The sequence below is a fragment of the Peromyscus californicus genome, unplaced genomic scaffold (genome assembly GCF_007827085.1).
Source record: "Peromyscus californicus insignis strain IS unplaced genomic scaffold, ASM782708v3 Scaffold_10__1_contigs__length_136768540, whole genome shotgun sequence".
Classification (NCBI taxonomy): Eukaryota; Metazoa; Chordata; class Mammalia; order Rodentia; family Cricetidae; genus Peromyscus; species Peromyscus californicus.
This window is the reverse complement of record NW_026294391.1, coordinates 132,532,507-132,557,948: the sequence shown is the minus strand read 5'-3', so window position 1 is coordinate 132,557,948 and position 25,442 is coordinate 132,532,507. Positions and strand designations below refer to the sequence as shown.

The following is a 25,442-nucleotide window of genomic DNA, read 5'->3' as shown; positions in this document are numbered from 1 at the left end:
ATGTGGAACAGCATGGGACTCAACAGGTAGTAAGGAAGAACATAAGGATCTCAGAGCTAGTCAGAGATCTCGAAGGGGGTCGCAGCAAAGTGCCCCCCGCCCACTCGCCTGTGTGAGCCTATTCTGGCCCAGCCAGTCGAGTCTCCCCAAGCCACAACTGCTAGTGCGGTTTCCCCAAGCCCAGGGCCTCACACTGTAGGCTCGCCTCCTCCTCACTCCTCCTGCCCCCCGCCCTAGCTGTCTGGCAGCGCCGCAGTGCTGGCGGCTGGGGGCCTTGACGACAAAGCTCCCTCCTCTCCACCCTTCCGCCTGCTCGCCCCAGCCTCGCTCCCCGCTGCCGCAGGGATCACGTCGTCGGAGATTTCCATGGGGCTCAGGGGGTGGGCCCATGGTGCGGAGCGCGATCTAGGGCGGGGCAAGTGGGAGGAGTGAAAGTTAGAGACCAACAAAACCCTTCACATCTCTCCTTAGCAGCCAGATCTGTGCTGCGACCTCAACACAGGTGGTCGTGCCAGGTACCGCCGAGATGTTACCCAAAGTTCTCCTGATGCTCCTCAACATATTCCTGGCCCTCCAATGGAGGTGAGTCTCCATCCCACTACCCGAGAGCCCTCTGTGCCCAGGAGGCTTCCGGACTCCCGGGGTTCCTTATCCCAGCTCCCGCTTTGCCAGGGGCTGTCCTGATGGCTAGGCCAACCTGAACACTTGTCCCCTCGATGCGCGCCACCCTCCTATGTGCCCCCTGGTAGGAGGGCGTCCCGGACTGACTAAGGGGAGCTCGGGGAAGGAGGTGGGACCGTCTTCTGTTGGAGTCGTGGACTCTGGTTGGCCCTCAAAGCCCCGGAGCGGGCGGCCAGGCAGCAAGAGCACCTGGTTCCCTCTCGGAGTTTAACGCAGGAAGAGGGGAAAAGGGCGCACAGAAACCACTAGAGCTAGCGCATACAACTCAGGGTTGTGCTGGGGACTTCGGGAAGGTGGCTACTGGGCTAGGGGACCTGAAGTGCCTCGAAATGCTTGAGCGTTTCCTAGTCTGTTCACTGTTGCTCACATTTTTCTCCCGGAATGCCTGCTGAGTACCAGGCATGATGTCAGGCAACTCTGACTTTACTTGTTTCCCCATCCCTTCGCGTCGCGTTTTTCTTCCAGTCCCAGACAGGAGGAGCCTGAGCCTTGCTTATCTCAGGGTTCCCATCCCATCTGCCTTCCTTTTTCCTTCTTACACCAAGGTATCCTGCTTGGTCTTAAGGGCAGACCTGAGCCAGAATGTTTTTCTTTCCTGAGGTCTGTGGTTTGTGGCCTGGATTTCTAGCCCCCTCCCTTTTTCTGTTTTCTCTTGAGCAGCCAGTCTCCCTCCCATAATTCCCTGACCCTGGGCATTGGTAAGAAGGATGTTCCTAGGATTTCTGGCATTTTAAGGTGGAAGATGAGTGTTTCGTGTGTTTTTAAATTCTCTTTTCTTTCTTTCTTTCTTCCTTCCTTCCTTCCTTTCTTTCTTTTCTTGGAGACTGTTTTTTTTTTGTGGTGTATGAGCTGTCAGAAGTTCTTAAGCTTCCTGATATGTTGAGGTTTCTAGAAGATTCTATGGCATTGGGCTTGTGTCTTGTCATTAGTTTGTTTTGAGGAGGGGCAATATGTCTTCGCTTCCCACTCCAGGTTATAGCTCCTCAGGTAGGCATATGTGGCTCTCTTCTGACTCCCTGGTGCCCAAGGTGAGGCTGGCCTCCTCAGCAGGGCCTTGGTGAATATTTCTAAGTGCATACTAGCAATTTCTTGTTATCCATGTCCCTTTAGATGAGATTTTTCTGGGAAAAAAAAGATGGCTGAGGATGAGGGAGGGGCGTGAAGAAGGGAGGGAGATGAGAGGGGAAAACAGCCCATCTAGTGGGGGTTGAGAGGAACAGACAAGGATGTGCACACACTGTCAGCATGTCAACATGTGATGTCAAAAAAGGGGAGGTGGCAGTGGAGTGTGTTGGACCAAACTTAGATTTGATCCGGGTTCAGCTTCAAATCAGGTGTGTGATTTTGAGCACAGCCCTCCCCTTATATGGTTTATCTATCAATAAATTGAAAAGGCTAGCATATTTGAGAAAGAAACCCAGGGCCTTCCTCATGCTCCTTTGCTCCCCTCTTCAGCCAGATTTGGAAGGTGGTAGTGCAGAGCATGAAAAGCTTACTTGGAAAATCCTACTAGGCCATGTGATTTTTCTAGGCTTTATTCTTTCTAGCCTTGAAAAAAAGCTTGGTGGCTTTTTGGAGATGAGTATGTATACTCAGGAGCTTCTTAACCCCAACGATCTCAAGGTGTGGCTATTTGTTTGTTTATGCTGGCAAAATCAAATTGAAGGACCAAAGCAACCTCCACCCCTCACTCATCATTTTCCTTGCAGGCTATTTCAGAAATGAGAAATGGCACCAGCTTAACACATCTGTATGCCAATTAAACTATTCTAAAAGCTTGGAACACTTCAGGAAAAATATTCACTTTGATGTCCAATTCCAAGTCCCCTAGTCTGCAGCACAGCAACTGCTCACCCTAGTCTCTTGTTCTCATTTTAGGGATTAAGGTTGCCTGGTAGCTTTAAAATAACATTTTAGAAAGTGTAATACACAAATATGTAAACACAGCAATCATAAATGAACAACAGCTCAGTGTATTTTCATAAAGTAAGCATGATCAGGTAACCAGCACCTAGATGATAAGGAAGAAGTCTGCAACCCCTCCCTGCCACCCCCAAGCCTCACCAAATGTGCAGTCTTCCTAAAGGAAACTGCTCTCTTGCCTTTCAACATCAAATGTTAATTAATGCTGATATTTTTTCAAATGCTTTTAATTGTATTTTTTCAAGGATATATAGTAAACTGAATTTCCACATAACCTTAACATTAATGAAGAAATTAATGATCATTTATTTTCTCTGCCTCCTTCATACCTACCACCCATTTTAACTTAGGGTCTTTTTTTAAAGAATAAATATCAGACTTCATATCATTTTGTATGTAAATATTGTAGTCATTAAGGGCTTCACCAATAAAAATGTCATCATTACACTAGATATTTAAGAATGATTTATTCATGCTTCAGTGATTTAGTGTTAAAATCTTTACCTATGTTTTTGACAGTTTTGGTTTTAAAAATCAAGACTCAAGTATGATCTATATATTAGTAGGTGGGATTTTTTTTTAGTTGGGTGGGATATTTTATTGTTAAAATGCCTTTTTACTGAACTAGAACTCATATACAGAAAGTTGTTCAAATAATAAGCATATAACTGATGAAGTATCACAAAATGTCCGTAATGGGGCCCTTTCATCACTACCTGTCATGCTAACCTCAAACACTGTGGGGACTTTCATACATTAGTAGATGGATTTCTAAAGTGTTTTTATTATAATTATTATCATTATTGTTGCTATAGTCATTGTTGGCCCTGGTACCCAAGAAGGTCTCCTATTGGTTACCCATTTCCTGGGTGTAGGACACAGTATAGAGACAGCCACAAAGCACTGCTCTATAGCCTGCCTTCCTCCACTTCAGAGCCTCAATATGAGTATTACGGAACCATCCCAGGAATTTTCAGTCCCACCTGCTTGCAAGTATTCCTCAGCCGCCCTGTCCTTTGGCCTGCCCTGTCCTCTCAGATGCTGCAACTCAGGCAGATGTGAGGCCAAGGTTAGTAACAGCAGGCAGCACAGCAGCTGATTGGCCAGAGTTCACAGAAAAGATGCCCACCTACTTGATTTCACATGAAATGGCCTTTGAAAATTTAATCTAATATTTGTTGTTGACTATTTTAAAGTAAAGAATTATGAAATAAGGATTGCATACAAAGTCTCCAAAGAGCAATAAAATTTAAAAGGAATTATCAAGTTTAATTTGTTAGTACTTCCTCATTTACTATCACTATTCACTAATTAAGCCTTGTGTTGTAAATATTTTTGTTTTCTTCTGACCCAAAAGGCATCAGCCTGATTAGAAGTAGAACTTAATTTTTTGGTTGTATATTCTAGGGTTGGACCTCACATTAAACTGGAGAACAAACCCCCTGCCCAAGATAATGTAGTCTTTGGCCCTCAGCCTCAGCCTGTGTCTAAACCTGTACTTCAGCCTGAATCCCCTGCCTATGATGATGTAGTCTTCAGCCCTCAGCCACAGCCACACCCCAAATCCCCTGGCCATGATGATGATGTAGTCTTTAGCTCCCAGCCACAGCCTCTGCCTCAGCCCCAGCCAGAGCCAGAGCCCCAGCCTCAGCCCCAGCCCCAGCCCCAGCCCCAGCCCCAGCCCCAGCCCCAGCCCCAGCCCCAGCCCCAGCCTCAGCCCCAACCTCAGCCTCAGCCCCTGGCTGGGCACCAGCCTCTGCCCTATCCCCTGCCTTGGCCAGTGCCTCAGCCCCAGCCTGATCCAGAACCCCAGCCCCAGCCCCAGCCTGAACCCCAGCCTGAGCCCCAGCCTGAGCCCCAGCCTGAGCCTGAGCCCCAACCTCAGCCTCAGCCCCATCCTCAGCCTCAGCCCCTGACTGGGCACCAGCCTCTGCCCCATCCCCTGCCTTGGCCCCTGCCCCTGCCCCTGCCTGAGCCCCAGCCTGAGCCCCAGCCTGAGCCCCAGCCTCAGCCTGAGCCCCAACCTCAGCCTCAGCCCCAGCCTCAGCCTCAGCCCCTGATTGGGCGCCAGCCTTTGCCCCATCCCCTGCCTTGGCCCATGCCCCTGCCTCTGCCTGAGCCCCAGCCTCAGCCCCAGCCTCACCCTGAGCCCCAGCCTCAGCCCCAGCCTCAGCCCCAGCCCCAGCCTTACCCTGAGCCCCAGCCTCAGCCCCAACCTCAAACCCAGATCCCAGTCCAGATCCAGGCTGGGCGCCAACCCCGACCCAGGCCCCAGCCTGAGCCCCAGCCCCAACCTCAACCAGAGCCCCAGCCCCAGCCTGAGCCTCAGCCTGCGCCCCAGCCCCAGCCCCAGCCTGAGCCTCAGCCTGCGCCCCAGCCCCAGCCCCAGCCTGAGCCTGAGCCGCAGCCTGCGCCCCAGCCCCAGCCCCAGCCTGAGCCTGAGCCGCAGCCGGAGCCCCAGCCTGAGCCGCAGCCAGAGCCCGAGCTGCAACCCCATCCTGAGTCAGAAACCCAGCCCCAACAGAAGCCTCAGCCTGGTGGAAAGAAGCTTAGAGAAAAAGAAACAGAACTCATTGTTGATTGCACGACTGAGCACTCACAAGAGAACCTGACAAGAGCTTCTCGAATCCTTAGCACCATCCTGAGTGACTATGACCATAAACTGCGCCCTGGCGTTGGAGGTGAGTTCACAGAAGAAAGCCGTCTCCTCTCTTGAAGGAAAAGCGGGTTTCATATGTAGTAGTGGGCAATGAACATGAGATGATGGTTCCACATACAGACAGGAACAACTGGAGCTGATCCACCGGGTAAGCCATAATTACTCTTCTAGGTCAACACTTTCCCCCTCAGATTTTCCAATTCCAAAATAAGATGAATGATCTGAAAGTGTATGCTTAACCCTTACAGTCCATTAGCTGGGACTTTCCGTGGAGGAACAAAGGAAGTAGGACTGGCCCTCTTCCCTCCCTTTTGATGACTCCCTCTTTGGTGGCATGCCTCTATGTGGCATTCACCCTGTACTACTTCTTGCCTTACAGAAAAGCCCACTATGGTCACTGTTGAAGTCTTTGTCAACAGCCTCGGGCCTATTTCCACCCTGGACATGGTGAGTACTGAGCTTTGATGACAGTTTTTCCTAGATTGGGCACCAAGATAAGGAACCTGCCACATACTTTTGCTTTCTGCTCTTCATGTTACTGCTACTATAGGAAGTTGTTTTTTGTTGTTGTTTTGAGAGTCAGGTGGGGATTGTAACCATAATTAAGCTAAGAACATGAGTGGAAAAGGTAAGTCCTTTGCTGCCTGAAGAGGACCTTTGGAATGGTGACTCTAATCTTCAGTTTTTCATTCAAAATAAAAACAATAAAACAACTGTAAATGCCACAATGGAATGCCTCTCTTTTGTCTGATTATTTATATGAACTTAAATCTACAGATACTATTTCTTGCTGTATACCTGTCCCCATAATTTTGTCTTAATTCTTTTGTCTCCTTTCCTTTCCACTATTATCAATATGATCCTCAGTTAACCATCATCATCATCTTCTACCTGAAATATGCAAATGTTTCCCTGTCTAGCCCTACTGAGCAAGCTTCCTCAGTGATGTGCCTCTTATATTTGTAGTTCAACTCCACAATCTAGCAAGCATGCCCTCTCCTATGACTCTGCTTTTTTTCAGCCCACTGAAGTCTATAGACTATGACCACACTATAATATGCACATTCCTGGACAACCTTGTACCTCAGAGGTGGGCTTTTGTTCAAGTTTGAGATGCCATTGCTCTACTTTTTCACTCATTCAGGGTCCAGCTCAGATAACACCTGTTTGTGATAACTTCTCTGACTCGCATAGCAACTAATTGATCCCTTCATACACCATACCCTTCTGTGGGCATTCACATTTTTCTGGCCTACAAGTAGCTTATCTTCCCTAGCTCATTTCATGGTAATTAATTGTTTTATGTTGGTCTTATTCTCTTTGTTATGAAATATTTGATATTAAGAACATAGTATATGGTAGCTGACAAAATGAATTACAAAAGATGCTCTGCAAAATTTAGATGTGCAGTATCTGACAAAGAAATGTGGTGGTAATCAGTTCCATAATAGCCATGGACTTAGTTTGTCCAAAGGTAGAGCCAGTTTTAACATACTTAAACCTAATAAACACTGTGTGATTTGGGTGAGTAAAGAGGACTGATGTTGAGGTGGGTATTCCTGATAGACTCAGAGGTAAGTAACCTTAATGGAAATCAATCTGTTTACATGAATGAGTGAGAGTGGCTCAGAATTGTTGCTTCCTCTTTATTATGTCATTCTTAATTTTAGCAAGCTGGCTTGTTTCTTTACTAGTGACCTTCCCAACTTCACGTAGTTAGTGTTGGCTAAATTTCATAGGAGAAATTTATTAGAGGAGAAACCACAAACTTTGATAAATACAACAGATGATCCTAAGTTGTTTGGCTCTGTATTCTGAATGAGTGTCCTATAAACCCAACAAGCAGTGGAAAACTTCTCAAGCAATTTGTGTAAGTTTTAATTTATGGGAACTAGCTTCTATCCTCTGCAAGAGTCCTTGTGGCAGCAGACTATTAGCCCCATTTATTCACCATCTATCTCTCCTTGTTCAACATCTATTAATCCCTCTAGCCTTAGTCTCACCTGAGCTTTTATTTATGCACAATCTAATCACCCAGAAGTCACTCAGCTTGATATCATACATGGAACTTGTTCAGGATGGGGATCAGCAGCCTGATTTATCTAACTGATAAGATTTTTTTTAACCTTCCAAAGCCTTATCTGATACATAGTCTCCCCCGAAGTTTCAGCTTCTACATAGTTCCACATAATTCAAGTCCCTGTTCTTGTTCAGCCTGATTTCCTCTAATTCATTTGCTGAGGAGAACATATGTGTCTTCCACACAGCCACAGATCATGTCAATGCTCCAGAATGGGTTATCTCTGTCGTTATTTGTGGCAGCCAAGTATCCTTTTCTGACCTCAACATTTGAAGCAGTTGATTGTCTCAGCAAGGTTTGTTGGTCAAAGGAGTAGCAACCCAGTCAGTGGAGTTGGTTAAGTGGACATTTGGCACCAGTCACTTGGGCAGATAGAATAGTAGAGAGAAACCTAAAAAAGCATTGCATTGTAATCAAATATTTCTACTCCCCTCCTTGTTTAACTCTGAAAACACCCAGTCTGACCTTCAAAGCAGTGACTAGTCTGGAAATGTTGGCTCTTACTATGGTAATTATTGCAGGTGATTCTAATTAAGCCAGCTCTGAAACACTGCATTTCTATTTCAGCTCAACTAAAAGAGATCCATCTCTAGTTCTCTGTCAAACTGGGGGAAAATTTAATCACAAACCATTAGTTTTATGTTGATGTATGAGGAATTTATAATTGGTGTCTTCTAAACAGCAGTAAAATGCTTCTTTTTAATATTGTATAGCAGACCTCCAGCATGGCTGGAGATGAAGGTTTCCCATCAACCACCATACAGTTCATGTGCTAGGATGCAGATAAGACTTTGCCAGTTACTGGGAAGGTGCAAATTCTTTGAAGTCTCTTTGTGAGGGTAGATAGAGTAGGACAGGACAGAACATGACAGGACAGGGCTGGGCAGGATCAGGAGTTCTGCCATTATTTGCCTGCTTTTCTGGTTCATTGTGGTAAACACTTTGCCCTTTACTTTCTTTTCTGGCTACCAGCAGTCTGGTGGCTGTTTCCAACACTTATTGCCCCAGTGCAGTAAAAGCCAGCAGGGATTTTGTTCCCTCTTCTCCGAGGGTGCTAATGCCCTTTAGCTTCTGGATCACAGTGTCTCACTCACTCATGATGGAAAAATGTTCTATCACTGAGGTATATTATTGAACTCTTTCTGTAATTTTTTTTTTAACTTTTGAGACAGGGTCTTACTCATTTGCCCAAGCTGGCCTTGATTCAGTACAGCCCAGGCATGACTTAAACTTTTCGCCTCCTTCAGCCTCCCAAGAATCTAAGATTACTGGCCTGTGCCATCAGGCCCATCTGATACTTGTTATTTGGTGCAAGATTATTCAGATTATTCAGGAAAGTCCTGGTGAAGTTGGACCTTGACACGCAAAGGTTTTTTTTTTTTTTTTTTGGTGCAAGTGAAGGCAATGACAGTGTAAAGCTATGGTAATGGTGCTCTGAGTGGCAGAGCCAGTGTGCTGTCACTGACTGTGTGACTTTGGACATCTTATCACTCTGAGTCTCAGTTTACCTACTTCTAAAATAAATTAGGCAACCAGCCTTTAATTGTGCTGTGGCATAGCTCTGGTGCTTGCTTCAAACTGATTACAATTATATTGCCATCTGTGTATTGCCCTACAAGCTTCAGCCATGTGAACTTCTTGCTTCTTGTGCTTCTTATTAAACATCTCCCTTGATGTTTAACAGTCTATGGGATCCATAATAACTAGAGACCACATAATCATGGAACTAACTATTCATGTGCACACACTCTTCAGAGATTATATGGGCACTTATTTGAAAGGAAAAATAAAACAAAGCACAAATGTAATTCTCCTTGTTAGAAAAACGACAATAGATAGACATTTTCTTTGTAAATCAAATCATTTCATTTTAAAATATAATTCTGTGGAATGAAAGGTTGTTTAATTAATAGCTGTGTGCTATGAATAAAATCTGAAAGAGAACCTTTCCTGTGTACAATGAGTTGTGTGTGCTTATACATTTCTGAGCACTTTTGAGCTGGGATTTTTTTATTTGCAGTGTAGTGGCTGAAAGAGTGTTGACATAGTAAGAGTAACACTATGGTCCTATATACCTGCAATGTCATGCTGAGTTCAGCTGTGTATTGATCCACCATAACACAGGGATTTATTGATGAATGCAATGTGCTACCTATTTGGGAATATTACTCTTTTAAGACCATATGACAATGGAAAATTTCTGCACCCAAACATATGTTGCTTTACTCTTTATAGTACTCAGTGGATGCAAGCCTAAGGGTCTGTCAATGACACAAGGCCTTTGCCTACTGGTAGAGAGAGGAGAGGCCACAATGTCAGCTACAAAAGGAAGCAGAGCTGTTTAAGGGAACTTCCCACGAAGATGAGGCAGAATACTTACAAGTTTGAGATTATCCCAGGCTTTGTAAGATCCCATATCAAACAACAAAACAAAAATAATGAAATGTCACTTCTGGAGATTAATTCTCCAGAACAGAATTTAGACTTTATATTCTTCTACAAGGCACAAAGGAGTTTTGTATGAGAAAGTAGAAAGTAGGAAACTCATTTGTGGCAACCCTTTCTATAGTTCTGAGCTGTGGAAGAATGATATTAATCACTACATAACGTGGGGACTTAGCTCCCTTAGTTGTGGCATTTGAGCTGGACATGACTGACTTCTTGTCTGTGTTAATGTCTGAGTCCCTTTCAGTCCCAACACTGAAAGAATTGGTTAAAAAGAAGGAACTCCATCCCTCTTCTGCTTCTTAGGCCAGTGTATCACATATTCTACTATGCTGTCTTCAGGGTTCCCTGTTAAGTAGTGACAAACACCACATTTGCATGTGACTATCCCTTGTCTACTTAGCCCCAACTATATGGTTTTCTGTCCCTTCTCACCAGGAATATTCCATTGACATCATCTTCTACCAGACCTGGTATGATGAGCGTCTTCGTTACAATGACACCTTTGAGACCCTTGTTCTACATGGCAATGTGGTGAGCCAGTTGTGGATCCCAGATACCTTTTTTAGGAATTCTAAGAGGACTCATGAATATGATATCACCATACCCAACCAGATGGCTCTCATCCACAAGGATGGAAAGGTGTTGTACTCAGTTAGGTATGTCAAGCCTTTAGTGTTTCATCTCCTAGGACTCTCTTACTCCTTTAACTAAGGACTCTTATGTAGATATATCATCCTGAAAAATGTTCCTAAAAGCCTGTGCAACTTTTCTAGACCAGGAATTCAACCTCTTCCTGTGTAGATATAGACACTGAGATCTTAAAATAAAAGACACTACTTAAAGACACATTCTAAGTTTGTGGCAAACTTGGGAGCTGTTATAGGCCCCCACAGTCTAGAAGGTGCCTGCATAACTGCATTGCCTGGACAATTTCATCCCAAGTGGGCACTGTATATAAAGACACATCCACAGTGGTGGAATTGTCCAGGCAGAGTAGAACTACATCAGTTGGAAATGTATCCAAGACTAGGCTACATAACTTGAATGCTGGGAAGGAGATTCTTGTGTCCGTGGTGTGGGGTATGGAGGTGGTGGAGATTAGAAGAGTGTAGAACAAGAACACTGGGTTGAGCAAGGAAGAAAAATCAATCTAAATGGTTCCATGTACTTCTCTGATGATGGAGTCCAGTAGTCAGATGTTAGAAGCTCTTCTTCCTCTCTTTGTATCGCTACTTTGAGCTTTTTGTCTTAAATTCTACTGACGCCATTCATTGGAGGTGAACCCCTGGTCAATGTTGAGTGAATACGTAAGTGCTCAGAGCCAGCCTAATATGGCTCCTTTCTCCCTTCCAGGATGACCATTGATGCAAGATGTTCACTCCACATGCTCAAATTTCCAATGGATTCTCACTCTTGTCCTCTGTCTTTCTCTAGCTGTGAGTACCTTCTTAGGTTTCTGAGGATCCAGAGATGTGCTGGGCCCCTCTTTTTCTCATCTTTTCATTTTATGTTTTCTGCTTCTCCTTTTTTTTCCCCCGTGATGGTGCCAAGGTTGCTACAAGCCTCCATCTTCCATCCTCACTTCCTTTCCTGTCAACAATGCTGTGTTTGCATTACCTTGGCTTTATGTTGGATTCTTTCCTCACCCTTGCTCTACCTTAAGCTAGTCATCTGCTTCTAAAGTGTACCTGAAGTATGTCTGCTCCTCTCCATCTCTGCCTTGATGCAGGGCTTTATCATCTTCTGCTTGGACTTCTGCAACATCTTCACTTTGAAACAGAACGTGTCCTAAGCTAAATTCATTGTCTCTTCCCAAATCCTGCCTCCAAAGCAAATGTGTTGCTTCTGTGTTGCCATTGGCCTCATTGCAGGGTGCCATCACCCACCCAGTTGTCCAAGCCAAGAACTGTGACCTTCCCCTCTCATTGACATCTACTCAGTCCACATATGCTGTTGGTGTTCCCTCCAAACCTCTATTGATCCCAACTATTTCTCTGCATTCCGAGCTTTCACTCCTGCCTTCACTCATTTTATTGTGTCTAGACTACTGCACTGGCATCCCATAACTGGCACCTTGTCAACATAGTACACTTATATTAGAATCAGAGTGACCTAGCTGAAGCACCATATAAACCTGCTCACTTCCTCATTTCAAATATTTTCTTAGCTGTCATGGATCAATTCTAAATTCCTTAGAATGAACTTCAAAGCCCTTCATGACCTGACCCTGTTGTTTCCTGCTACATGACCCATCTGTGAAGTAGTTGCCCTAAAATTTTCCATGTTCACCTTTCTCTGCTTTCCTTTCACTCTCTTCAGCTTCATCTATATGGAAAATGTTTAATTTCAAAATTTAAAGTGAATGCCCCCTGTTCTACAAAGTCTTTTCTGAGTCTGTCCCCAAATGATCTTTCCTTACTTGCCTATTGTTCCATGGGAAGAGATTTTTCAGAACAACTCCAAAAATCACAGCTCTATGACCTTACTCAGTGAAATGTTAATGCTGGAGGGTAAGTTCATGACTTACTCAAATCTGCATTCAAATACCAGGGCAAATGTATTCTTTGAATGGACTTCAACAACCAGGCCAGAGGCAAGGTCGCAAAGCTGGTGAAAAACTCCAAAACATGGCTCAAGCTAACACCATGTTTGTGGGGCACTCAGCTGGGCTTCCTAGACCAATTCACTCCTCTTTTCCACGTTGATTTCCAGTTTCCTATGATGCACATGAGATGATCTACAAGTTGGAGAATTTCAAGCTCAAAATCAATGAGAAGAACACTTGGAAGCTATTCGAGTTTGATTTTATAGGAGTGACCAACAAAACAGAAATCATCTCAACCCCAGTTGGTAGGTGTGCAGTGGGAGCTCAGGTTGGGCAGACTCTGAGGGAATAGTACCAATAACTGGAAGTGGCTCTTTGTACCAATGCTGTGTAAAGAACACATGGAAATACTGTGTAGAACATTGCTTCCCTCTTATACATGCTAAGTACTTATAACTGTTTGCAGAGGAAACTGAGACTTTATAGCTATGTCTCAGTCTCATCTACAAAGAAGTAAGTGCTTTGCCAAGCCCCTTAAAAGATGAGGTAAGTGGATACATTTTTGTGACTTTCAGAATGTTCATCTACCTTTGTTTTTTAGACCCTTTGGGTTCAATGTCTTTCTTATGTTACTGACATACTTAGACAACATTGGAGAGGGGGGTACTTGTGTGATTTCTTCTAACCCAGAACCAATCCAAGCTGGATGAGTGAGAAGCAAGATCTACCCTAGCAGGAGGGGAAAGGAGAAGCTAGTATAATAATGGTAGCTTGTGGGAGCCCGTTCTCGGGTTCCTCGTGGCTTTACCCAGCAGGTCCGCATAGAGGATGATTAGACCACGGGCCTAAGTGCAGGTGTCTGGGATGGTCTGCACTTGGCTGTGCTGGGGGAGGAGGTCTTTTGCTCCACCCCTTGGCATCTCTATAAAAACCCTGGGGCAGAGACAGTCAGGGCCCGTTGGAATAGGTTCCAGGCCCTCTCGAGGCTATCCTTTATTTTCTATCTGTTTATCTCTGCAAGATTCTCCGCAATAAATCCTTCTAATATTTCCTGCTGCTCGCACTCAAGAAAACTCTGGGGAACTGTGGGGGTGGTTGGTTAAACGCCCCACAGAATGGCGCCATGAACAGGGACTAACGAAAAAAGAAAAAAAGGGGGGGACTAAAGAAAAAAGAAAAAAAAGGGACTAAAGAAAAAAAGGTGGACTAAAGACAAAGTAATAGGGACTAAAGATAAAGGAAAATAATAGTTTTATTAGAGTTTTTGGCTAAAGTGCTGAGTTCAGCCCTGCCAGTAGATAAGGCATGCCAGTGTTATGGAAAATATATATTTTTTATATATATTGAGAGTCAGGAGTTTTATCCTTGAGAGAAAAGGAAAGCGGACTGGAAGGATGTCCGATGCTGCAGGGAAATTCTCTTCTGTCAAAATTTTCTATCTTCTATCCCTTTCTCAATTTCTATCTGTGAAAAATAAGTATAAGGCATAGGGTAGTAAAACAGTGTAGGAAAACCTTAGAAGTGTAAGATTGTGTAGGAAAAAATAAGTAAGGCAACTAGACAGAAAAACTCTCCAATTTTCTAACTTTGGGGGCTATGAATGCAAACTGGGGGGAAAAATCTTTCTTTGGGCTTTATGGGTAGTAAAAAAAGCTCTTCTCTGAGCTTTTGGGGAAGAAAAAGTTTCCTATGGAAGCTTCTTGACCTGGGGACAGCTGAAATGCTAAATCCAAGCTGCAGGAGAAAGTGATTTCTCCCTGAGGCAAAAATGGGGGTGTAAAAAGCCAAAGTTTAAAGTTGGGAAGTTTTGGGAAAAGTTGGTCTTTCTCTTTTGGGAAGAAAAAAAATCTTAAACTATAAAGCTTTTCTTGGAAAATTTGGGGGGAAAATCTCTCTAAAAAGCTTTAATCTTTCTCAAAAGCTCTTAAAAAACTTAAAAACTAAAGCCTTTAACTTTGTCTCTCAGAAGGACAAAAATTAGAATCACCTGAAGATATTACTATGGGAACCACCTGTGATTAGCTCTAAGGGAAAACAACAAACCTCTTAAGACAGCAAAACCTAAGTTCTTTCAAGCTTTAAAAATCCTCCCTGCAATGCAGGAGGCAGGGACAAGTTCCTAAAAACCTCTTCTAAGCTCTGTCTCTTCAAGCTAGTAAAAGACAGTGGGTCAGAGTACCCTGAGGGAAACGCTTGGGAGAGTGTGGGTGAAGAGCTACAGAGAGCCCAAAAGGGCAGGAAACTTTACCTGAGAAAAGCAAAAAAGCCAAGCTTTTCAGTTACAGCCAAGCTGAGGCACCAAGGGTTTTGTTTGAGCTTTTCAGAATGAAAAGGTGCTCCTAATCTTCCTAATCAAAGATCCCCTGAAGCATTGTATTCTCGCTTCTGACCAAAAACCCAGAGGAGACTGACCAGCGACTCTCAGTTGGAGTGCATTTCGGGGATACTAGGGTTCCTGCAGTTGTAAACTTCCTGGAGCACAGAGCTGAGGCAGGAAGGTGCAGGACCCAGGGGAAGATTGCCAATGAACAAACAAAGCTAAAGCCAGTGGGAACGGCACAGTTGTCCACTTTCCTACAAGTCCCGGGTTGATAGGTCCACAGCTGCAAAAAGAAATCTGAGAAAAGCTTTCCTATCAGAGTAAGGACCTTTCTGGGAAAACAGTAAAGCTGAACTGTGTCTGAAGCAGTTGTGCTGCTGAGTCACAATGCTGTCTGGGGAAAGAGCCCAGCCAGGGCAGAACAGAACTATCCAGGAGTAAAGCTTTCTTTTCTGTCAGAGAAAGCATCTCTTTGAGAAAAGCTTTGTTTCAACTAACTCCTGGTGAGATGAGGGAGTGTAGCCCTGAGGGGTGATTGCCTCTGGCATAAGCTCTGTCCTTGAGCACCCAGACAAGCAAATGCAACCCACTGGGGGACTGGGCCAGGTGAAGGCCTGATGAAGCAAAACACCTGTCCTAATGGGAGTTTAGAAATGGCAAAACCCTCCCTTGTTAGATTTTCAGTCTGTACGCAAACCACACAGACCCCGAAAACAGAAACGGACAAAAAGCCCCTACCTTCAATAGCAGGGAAAGCCGCCACTGTAGTGTTAGAAACTGTTTCTGGGGTAGAGAGGATAAACTGAGACCAAACTGGGAACTGTCTGGGAGAAAGACTCTGAAGAAACAGAAGGGACATAATCCTCCCCAGAAATATATGACCTGAAAAAGCTGCTAGAATTTAAGGCAGATTTGGGGAGAGAAAAAAGCCCCTACCTCCAAAGTCAGCTAGCAGAGGAACAGAGCCACAGACAGATACCTGAAGCTCTGCATCTGGGGAAGGGAGGAACAAGCAAAATGAGAATAAAATCAGTGGGAGAAAATCTCTCTGAAGGAGCTATGGAAAAGCTGTTGTATGTGATCTTGTTTTTCACTGACTGGCTAAGACAAACACAAGCCCCTAGGAAAGTTGCTATCAGAAATTGCCCACCTCAATGCGCGCTAACGAGGCAGGTGCAGTTCTGATCTGGGGCCAATGTCAAATGAAGAAGAAACACCTGTTGAAGCCAGCTGAGGAGAGAATGGGAATCTCCCAACGTGCCAAAGCTGAAAATGTAAAATGCTTGTTCAAATCTCCCATTGCAAAAGCAAAAAACTTTGTTCAAACCTCCCAGGCAAGAATTTGTAAGCAAGTCTGGTAAAAGAGAACCAGTTGACTCTCAGACCCAAAAAAATACGGGACATGACTGATATAAGGGAAATGATATAAAGAACTGATATAAGGAACTGATACTATTATGGACTGATATAAGGGAAATGCATTCTGGGAAAGGTAGTTTTTCCGCTAAAGATGGCGACATTGCCCTGAAACACTTGTCAGCTCGAAAATACGTTCATGGTAAACTTAAAATACAGCTTTTAAAAGAATAAGGAGTAAAATCATCTAAGAGTTTAAGTGTCAGTTCCAATGAAAAATTGAAAGGATACGGAACTAGGTGCTTCGAGATTTGGGGCTCCATTGGTAAAATGCCTTATTTACCCTAATAGCTGTGCAAAGTTTTTACAGTAGTTGGATGACAAAAAACTACCTTTAAGAGCAAACAAGCCACTTTAAAATCCTTAAGAAAGCAAGAGAGCAGTTTATACACTAAACGTTGTCTTAGATATGAAGAAACTTATGTGAAATTAAAAATTATTTACCTCTTGAACAAACAGCCTGCAACAAGTGATTCCTTTGCAAATCTAATTAAGGGGATAAGAAACAGGCATTCAAAAAGAAATGACTGCTTTATAGATGATGGGAAACAAACTTCAGAAAATCTAGCTGTCTTACAAAAGGTTTGCTTCATCTGAAAGTTCCTTATAAGAAATCAATACTAAATATCACAGCTGCTAATAACATCAGGAGTTAAAGCTAATGAAGTGAAAATACTAAATACAGTTCGGAGCTGTGCCACTTGTGGCTTTACTAGCTCCTTTAGAAAAATACTTTATATCACCTAATAGCTGTGCAGTGTTTGGTGAAGAGCTTTACAGCAGCTAAATACAGTAATTTCACCCTCAGTGTGAAGTGAAGTTTTTCAGTAGAACAAACCAAAAGTACTGCTGTAATAGAAACGTTTGTCTGAATTGAAGCACTTAGGGGAACTATTATGAATTTGGGTGAAGGGACAGCCTCTAGTTAAAAACCGTCTACTGCTGACAGTGCATCTCTGCCAGTCCAGAAGGGCTGAGAGAACTGGCAACTTTGGAGTGTGGCTTCATCCTGGGAAGGTTACAGTCCCCTAGCAACAACTATCACAATTCTATAACAATAACACTCACTAAATCCCAGTGCTTTATAACAAAGCTGACTATTAACTCTAAACTTTAGAAATGATGTACGTACTTCCTGTCTAGTTAAGAGAATCTTTCTAATAGAGATAGTAATAATAATTAAGAGTAAGAAGTAGAAAAATGAAAATAAGATGTGAGTTTGTAGAAATTATTCTATCTTGTTAGATCTGTGTTAAGAAACCTTTAGGTGTTTGCGAAGTTAAACATATATAGGGCTACTATTAGCATAAGTTTGTAAAATAGATCTATAGAGTTCCTTTAAGAATATAAGCTTGCAAGAAGTATCTAAGGTAGTCTTAAGACATGTAGTAATAAGCTTGTAAGAAGTAAAGATGCTAGTTGTAAATGTAAGTTTAAATAAGAATAAGATGGAATGAATATAATAAATATATAAGAAGTAATAAGAAATATATTTGCTAAAGTAGTTCTATAGTTTCCTTAAGGAGTATAAATAAGTAGATGTTAATGTTATGAGTTTGTAAAAACATGTAAATGTTGAATGTGAGTGTAAATGCTTTGCAAAAAAATGTTATATGTGAGTTTGTAAAGTGTAAATGATAAGTGTGAGTCTATTCTTAATGTATATGGTTGAAAGAACCTGAGACACAGAAGGTAGTGTCGCAGTAGACTGCAAAGCAGGCAGTCTGAATGTTTTCAAAAGTTCCATAAACTGCTAAGAAGCTAAGAATGGCAGACGCCAGAACCAGCGCAACAAGGCATCCACAGCTGAGATCTGTGGAAAATCAAGGCAACACAGAAAAACCTGAGCTAACAGCAAAAACGGTGCAATTTAAAATATTACTATAACTAAAAAGGTCTCTGGCTTGAGAATAAAAGTTGCAGAGATGCTTGTTTGAACGAAAATTGTTATCTGCAAAAAGTTTTGGTTGTAAAACGTCTCTTCATATTTGGAAGGGAAAGCCTGATACCAGAATTTACTTTTTTGAACTTTTTGAACTTATAATGAGATAAAACTACAGAAAGATTTTGGTTATGGATTTCTTCATATTTGGAAGGCTAGTACCAGAATTTATCATTTGAATTCTAGGACTTAATGAACTGAACAATGGATTTCATTGCAATGGGACAATTTTGAGTTTACTTACAGTAATGACCCAGAAACTGTTTTCTGGGACTGGTTTTGTGTTACAAATGGAACTGTTTAAATGGAAAAGTTTGGGTTTTCTAACCAGGCGTGAGATTTTGCTTAAATTATAAAGAAAAAGGGGAGAGTTAATATTCCTTAGTCTAATTTCAAAAGTTGTTTGAGTGGATTAATGTCATGTTTTTGTTAGTAAGAAATGCAAATGGGGTATACTAAGAGACTACTTTTAAAGTGTGTAAAGAGTTTTATTAAGAAACTGCTTTTGGATGTTTTGCTAAAAGTTTCAAAGTGTTAATGGTTAGATTGAAAATATTGCTTTTCAATATGGGTTTGTAGGAATTGTATAAGTTTGGGTTCCTCTAACTAGGTTTGAGATTTTGTTTAAAAAATTATAAAGAAAAGGAGGAGTTATGAGATTGAATTATGTTTGCAGAAACCTATTGATATTAATGCACCCTGGTTTTGTGGAGTTAAGGAAATATTTAAGTTTGATGTGAATACATTGAAGTTTTTCCTATGTTCTGTTAGCAAGAAAATTCAAATGATTGAGTTAAAGTTGTAAGACGGAGAAAATTGTTAACTATATTTAGCACCATATATGCTAATTCAAATGGTTCTGTTAAGAGTTTGCTTTGAGTTGTAAGATTGAGAGAATTGTGACTATGTATAGCAATATTTATGTTAACCTGTTAATGGTAATGATGAAGCTAAGGGATTCTTTAAGTTTGTAGTCACCTTAGGAGTTTTTGGCTTAGAAAGGGCTTGAGGCAGCTAAGACTGCTGTAGTCACCTTGGACCTAATTCAAAAGAGAAATGCCATCTTTATCATCCTCTACTCCCATACTGGGAGATGTAACAGCTATGGAGATTGCTGTAAGCCATTAATAGTTATTTTTTTATATATATTAAGAAAGGGGGAACTGTGGGAGCCCGTTCTCGGGTTCCTTGTGGCTTTACCCAGCAGGTCCGCATAGAGGATGATTAGACCACGGGCCTAAGTGCAGGTGTCTGGGATGGTCTGCACTTGGCTGTGTTGGGGGAGGAGGTCTTTTGCTCCACCCCTTGGCGTCTCTATAAAAACCCTGGGGCAGAGACAGTCAGGGCCCGTTGGAATAGGTTCCAGGCCCTCTCGAGGCTATCCTTTATTTTCTATCTGTTTATCTCTGCAAGATTCTCCGCAATAAATCCTTCTATCTAATATTTCCTGCTGCTCGCACTCAAGAAAACTCTGGGGAACTGTGGGGGTGGTTGGGTAAACGCTCCACAGTAGCTAGTGAAGGTTATGGGAGTCTGCAGGCACTCAGCTGCAATGGCTGCTGCAGCAACATTGTCTTAAAGAAGCAACTATGAAAAGCACAGATTGCCACCAAAGGCTTCATAGTGATATAAACATGGGCATGGTGATATTTTTATTTTCCGATCTTGTTCCTAGCAAAGATGAAAGGGGCAGATTCTGGGTCTCTTAATTTGTGAGCATCTTTGCTTGTATTCCTAGGTGATCTGAATGAGGAGCCAAAGAATCTTCCCAGGGTAGCTCTGAGAGCAACCTTGGACCCTCTTCACATGTACTGACAAGAATGTGGATGGAACAGGTCACCCAGCCAGCCTTTTGTCATGGGAAAAATTTTGCTTTGCTTCTGTGTGATGACACAAAATCTGCTTTTGCTGCTGTTGATCACTGGTGAGGGAAGCATATGCTCATCTGGCTAAAGCTTTGCTTACACAGTACTAGGCAGAGAGTGGATGCTGCTTTACAAATGCTTTTCCTTTTTCCTTGGTGGGGGGGGGGGGTGCTCTGAGAAAGCCACTTTACTTCCTTTGGCTTTGGGATCCTTGCTCTTCTACTAGATAACTATGAGTCTGCCTCTTAGTTCTCTGCACCTCAATTTTTCCAGATAGGTGGAGATCCATCATCAGAACTGGCAGAGGAGACAAGGCCCAGGGGCTTTCAAGTCACTAGTGGTTCCGTTTAGTAGATGATTTGCACATTGATTCAAAATGGTACCCTAGTGACTACAAAGCCCCAGAGCCTGCATCATCGGTGAAGCAATGGCAGTAGGTAAGCAATAGCTCTCCCTGTGGAGAAAGGAATAGGTCTTTTTTCTCTTCTGCTAGAGACTACTTGTTCTTAATTCATGATTTCTCCACTGCCAGAGTTATCTTTGAAACAGGTCCTAACTCTCCCAATTAAACCCTGGGGCAGTTCTTTCCAGCTAGAGCACAAATGTACTCATTTTTCAGGGTTTAGAATGCAGCAGTGCCCTGCAACTTTGGCAGCCTTAGACCTTAGAGCAGAGTCCCTACTTCAGGAGCTGCTCAGAAAGTACAGCCCTGCCTATAGTAAGTGAACCATCCTTCACTGATGGTTGTTGAGCCTCTGAGGAAATCTTCCCATGATCAGGAGTTCACTGTCTTGCAAGGAGACTTCTTCCTTTTCTAGACAATTCTTCCCATCAGAAAATTCTTCTTGTTCATCTGCAATGAGAGTCTCTGGGATGTTTTCCCATCAACCTAGTTCTCTTCCCTTTTAGCTACCAATTTACATTAACTGAAGTCACTCTTCCAATACGTCAAATTTAAAGACCTAGTGTTACTGCCAGAGCATTAATTTGTATTCTATCGAGACTATGCTCCCCAGTTCCTTTACTTCCCTTTCTCTTCGGTGCCATCAGTTCATGAGTCCTCTGGACAGTCTCTTAATTGTGTCTTTTTGACAGTGCTACTACCAACCCTGATCTGGACAAAGCAGGTAAGAGCAAAAATCATCTTAATGCATTTCATTTTGTCTTGGCTTTCAGCCATAGACATCTTTTTTTTACATTGGTGTTACTTCTTCACTCATCAGAAAGAAGGAAACACATGTTAGTATCCTTCTCTTGGCAAATTTCCAGCTTTTAATAAATGAGGAAGTTTCTTCTTTAGTCAGAATAAATAAGATTTAAAGAACGAGAAATCCAACAGCATAATAAATCTTGTGACAACAATATAAACTCAGATGTGAAGTGGCTACAGCCAATTAAGGGAGTTTTAAATCATAGTCAAGACTCCAGGGCAGAAGAACTAATAATTTGATTATTCTGGCTAGTAGCATAGGGTGGTCCTTGGTGCAGTGCTAGAGCAATTATAGCATTAAAGATACTACTATTCAAGAAACAAGTTTCCAGTGACCCTAGACCACTTTTTGCCTTTTCTTTGAAGAATCTAAAGCTTTGTTCATCCAAGGTCAGTGCTTCCAACACTTAGAGAAAAGGCTCTCTTTTGGCACTGACCTGCCCAGATTTGTCAGGCACCTGGTCTGTTTCCTGTAGAGTCTAAAGTGAGGACAATTAATGTTTGAGTCTGCTTTCCAAGGCTATTACCCCATGGTAGCAAACATCACTGAATATCATTGCCTTCCATGTTGTCCTAGGCTTGGTTGGTTAGGAGTTAAGCTGAAGGCTTTACATGAGCCCTTCTTGGAAGGGACTTGAAGGTCCACTTAGTTCAAAGTCACAGAAGTCTATAGCATCAGAGGTGGAAATTCAGGGCTTAGCTTCACAGAAAAGCTATAGTTGAAGCAATTTAATGTCCAGTGTCATGAGGAGAGTAAAAATGATGCTCTGGGCAAACCAAGTATGAAGTCATAATACCATGAGGAGTGTTAGGAACAGCATGTGTAACAGAGTATGCCAGCTGGAAATACAGGTTTGATCAGCCTCTGACAGATCCATTCCTATCTAGAGTAAGAACAAGAAAAGATCAGCATGCCCAAATGAATCTGAAAGCCTAAGCTGCCTTAGGACTGGATATTCTACAGACCTAACATCTAGAGATTAACTGACATGTTCATTTTCAGCTAATTTTTCTATTTTACTAGGTTAGGAGTAATATATTAAGAACAAGGAGTCTAGGATTTGCTTACCAGGATAAATATGTAGGCTATCAGCTTCAATTAGTTTTGGGTAAGGCATGCATGTTGTGTGTATGCATGTATGTGAGTCAGATCCAGAAGAAGTTAGACCTTAGCATCAGAATAAAGATTGTAGACTTTATTGTGTAGCTCATATATAGCATAATATATCATATTTGGCTAACCCAAGAGGGCATGCTGTGAGGGTTAGCAGTGCAGATGTAATGCTGTGATATCACAAACTATACATGGCATTTCTCTAAGTAGGCAAGTCTCAGCTAGCCATCAGCTGTGAGGTCTTGATATCAAGGTCACTTTAAAAAAAAAAACTTTTCTCTCACTGCTGATACTCTGGAAAAATAGACTTGGGGTGAGTGAATCAATTAACTGAAAGAAGATTCATTAATATTCTTATGCTGTCTTATCTCTCAACTGCCCAGGGGTCTTAGAGTAAGTCTGCCCTCTGGGCTTCTACTGGGCTGCACTGAAATAATGTGCCTTTATTCTAGAACTCTGATAGGGTGTCCCATGAGCTGGACAGTGGAATCCATGATATATATGCAGTGCTAAACATCAGGCTGGTACTGCAATGCAGTGGTGTGTTTTATGTCTTTCAGGTAACTTCATGGTCATGACTTTATTCTTCAATGTGAGCAGACGGTTTGGCTTCATTGTCTTTCAAAACTATATCCCTTCTTCTGTGACTACAATGCTCTCCTGGGTCTCCTTCTGGATCAAGATAGAGGCAGCTGCAGCCAGGGCCTCTGTAGGTAAGAAAGTACAGGGATCGTAAATGTGGGCATATATCGGAGAGTTACCTTGACCAAGGGAAATATCTGCCTTCTCCTGCTATTCTGTAAACAGTGTAAAGCATGGGTCAGGAGCTTAGCCCACCTTCACTCCTTGTTCTTATAGGAGTCAGTTCTGTACTCACCATGGCCACACTGGGCACCCTTTCCTGTAAGAATTTCCCTCGTGTCTCCTATCTCACAGCTTTGGACTACTATATTGCCATTTGTTTCGTCTTGTGCTTCTGTGCTCTACTAGAGTTTGCTGTGCTCAACTTCCTGACCTACAATGAGACAAAACAACAGGCTTCTCCAAAGCTCTGCCATGTAAGAACCTGGTGTTGGTGTGGGAGGCAAAGCTTTAGAATGAGGGTACTAGGCACATATGTGAGTAGTTTCCCAAATGATGGAAAGTTCCCTGGGGTCATGGAGGAAATAAACTTCTTGGTGTGATGGTGGAAATCCTGGAGGCCCAGAACTGGCGTGGCAAATGTAGTTTATAGGAAATTCCAGGCAACCTTTACTCTTGATTCAAATCCCCTTGACTGTTTCTCCTTGTTCTCTATTTCAGCTTCCAACCAGTAGCTGTGCTAATACACGTACTCGTGCTCGTGCCCGCGCCCGTGCCCTCCAGCAGCAGGAAGTGTTTGTGTGTGAGATCGTCACCTATGAGAGGAATGCTGAAGAGGAGCATCAATATTGCCCAGTCCAGCAGTCTTCAAGCTTCAGAAGACCCCAGTGTCTCCGGAGGCGATGTGGCAGAAGCTATGTGTGCTTTAAGGTTCTCAGAAAGTATTTCTGCATGGCTCCTGGTTGTGGGGGCAGTACCTGGCAGCAGGGCCGCCTCTGCATCCGTATTTACCGCCTGAATAACTACTCTCGGGTGCTTTTCCCCATTACATTCTTCTTCTTCAATGTGCTCTACTGGCTGATTTACCTTAACCTGTAGGCTCCAGCTGGTAGCTCATGGGGCAGCCTCCCAGTTCCCCAGGAGGTGCCAAGCCCCTTTGCCAAGGGAGTTAGGAGACAACAGCAACAGCAGCAGGAGTGCCTAGAGGGAGTTTTTTCTTCCCTGGTTCTCAGTACAAGCCTGTGGAGAGTTTGTCTCTGCTGGCCCTCTTTCCATTAGCCCTTTCACTCAATTTTCTCAACAGCCCTTCTCAAGTGACAGACCACCTCTCTATTCTTCAAAGAGCATTCATGATGTTCAGTGTGCCCACATTTGAGCAGATAAGATATCTCTCAATGATGTTTACAGCTACAGTCTTTCCCCAGAAGCCCATGGTTCCCTTTGTGGTGCTAAGGGGCATAGCTCAGGCTCAGCCCCAGAATGCACAGAGCGACAGTTTAGCAGAAGGAGGGTCCTCATCCATAAGTCTTCAAGTCAGACCATTAGATTCTTGTTTTTTTTCCTGACCTCCCTTCCTCTACACACACACACACACACACACACACACACACACACACACACACACACACACACACAAAATCTTTTTAGGAAGTGAGGAGCTGGCAAGTGGGTCTGTTTGGGAAAGTAACCCCTCTCTGCTGCTGTGCCATCTCCTTTTCCCCACCTGCCTCCATCGCAGTACCAATTCAGTTCCCTTCATCCAATGGATATGTATTCGTGTGTGCAATGTTTGTAATTTTCCCTGCTTTGTATGCCTCCTTCTTCTTCCTCTTTGACCCTTGTGATTTGTTCTGTAACATCCCCAGTGACTTTCCCAGCCCTGATCCAGGTGCTAGGCTTTGTGACTCCCTGGGGCCAAGAAACTGAGAACACTCTGGCAGCAGCCATTACCTGCTACTGACTGGTGCTCACCTCAGGCACAGTCTAAATGTTTGACTGCTTTCTTGGCCTCTGGACCTATAAGCCAGTCCACTGCCATCCCTGGGGCACTTACAATATCACAATCAATTGAATTCCCTTAAATTTATACAGAATTTTCCCTTTGGCAAAGTACCTTTGACAAATCATTTCTATTTGGAGTCTTCTTATAGCCCTATGACATCTTTGGGCATAGTTTGTTCTCCATTATGCAGATGGCAACTTTAAGGTACAGATTTCTATAGGACTGTGGATCTTGCTGGAAGCCAATCTGGAGTCCCCTAGTCACATGCTAAAGCACATGACAGGGCTAGGTAGCTCTGATCACCATGACCCAGTTCTGTTTCCCTTGCTGTCACCGCAGTGGCAGGGCATAGAGTAGTGACAGCCTCCCCGCCCAAGATGGGCCTGCTCCCTAACTAGGCCTGAAGTACTCAGACTGCTCCACAGGTTGAACTTTTGCCTCTAGTAACCAGTGAGATGAATTTGTACATGCCCCAATGCTTGTATATGCTGAACAGAATCTGTGTCTGTACTTTATGGAGATGGGTGGGATTGGGAAATCCATCTGCTTTTAGTCACCATCATCTGTAAAGGGAAAATATATGAATAAAGGTATCAGCAAAGCAAAGCATTCAAGGTGTGGCTGGTTTTCTCGCCTCCCCCACCAAATCCAAGCT

General features: G+C 43.2%; 1 protein-coding gene across 2 annotated transcripts; it reads left to right on the top strand.

Annotated features, from left to right (window-relative positions):
* The first annotated feature begins 386 nt into the window (after positions 1-386).
* Positions 387-25,379, top strand: Gabre (gamma-aminobutyric acid type A receptor subunit epsilon). 2 transcript variants are annotated; one of them, XM_052741037.1, is made up of 9 exons: positions 387-582; positions 4,012-5,285; positions 5,643-5,710; positions 10,227-10,447; positions 11,145-11,227; positions 12,504-12,641; positions 22,764-22,916; positions 23,194-23,261; positions 23,506-25,379. In XM_052741037.1, the coding sequence occupies exons 1-9, from the start codon at positions 527-529 to the stop codon at positions 23,881-23,883; spliced, it is 2,439 nt and encodes an 812-aa protein (XP_052596997.1). In that variant the 5' UTR covers positions 387-526; the 3' UTR covers positions 23,884-25,379. The 2 variants fall into 2 exon arrangements, with proteins under 2 accessions (XP_052596997.1, XP_052596990.1); XM_052741030.1 differs by having other exon boundaries at positions 23,140-23,261.
* Positions 25,380-25,442: the final 63 nt, after the last annotated feature.

Bases quoted from the DNA above. Each gene is read 5' to 3' on its own strand.
- Gabre (XM_052741030.1), top strand. From the start codon at position 527: ATGTTACCCAAAGTTCTCCTGATGCTCCTCAACATATTCCTGGCCCTC. The intron at 22,917-23,139 runs GTAAGAAAGTAC...CCTATCTCACAG, and splicing joins TGCAGCCAGGGCCTCTGTAG to CTTTGGACTACTATATTGCC. The intron at 23,262-23,505 runs GTAAGAACCTGG...TCTCTATTTCAG, and splicing joins CTTCTCCAAAGCTCTGCCAT to CTTCCAACCAGTAGCTGTGC.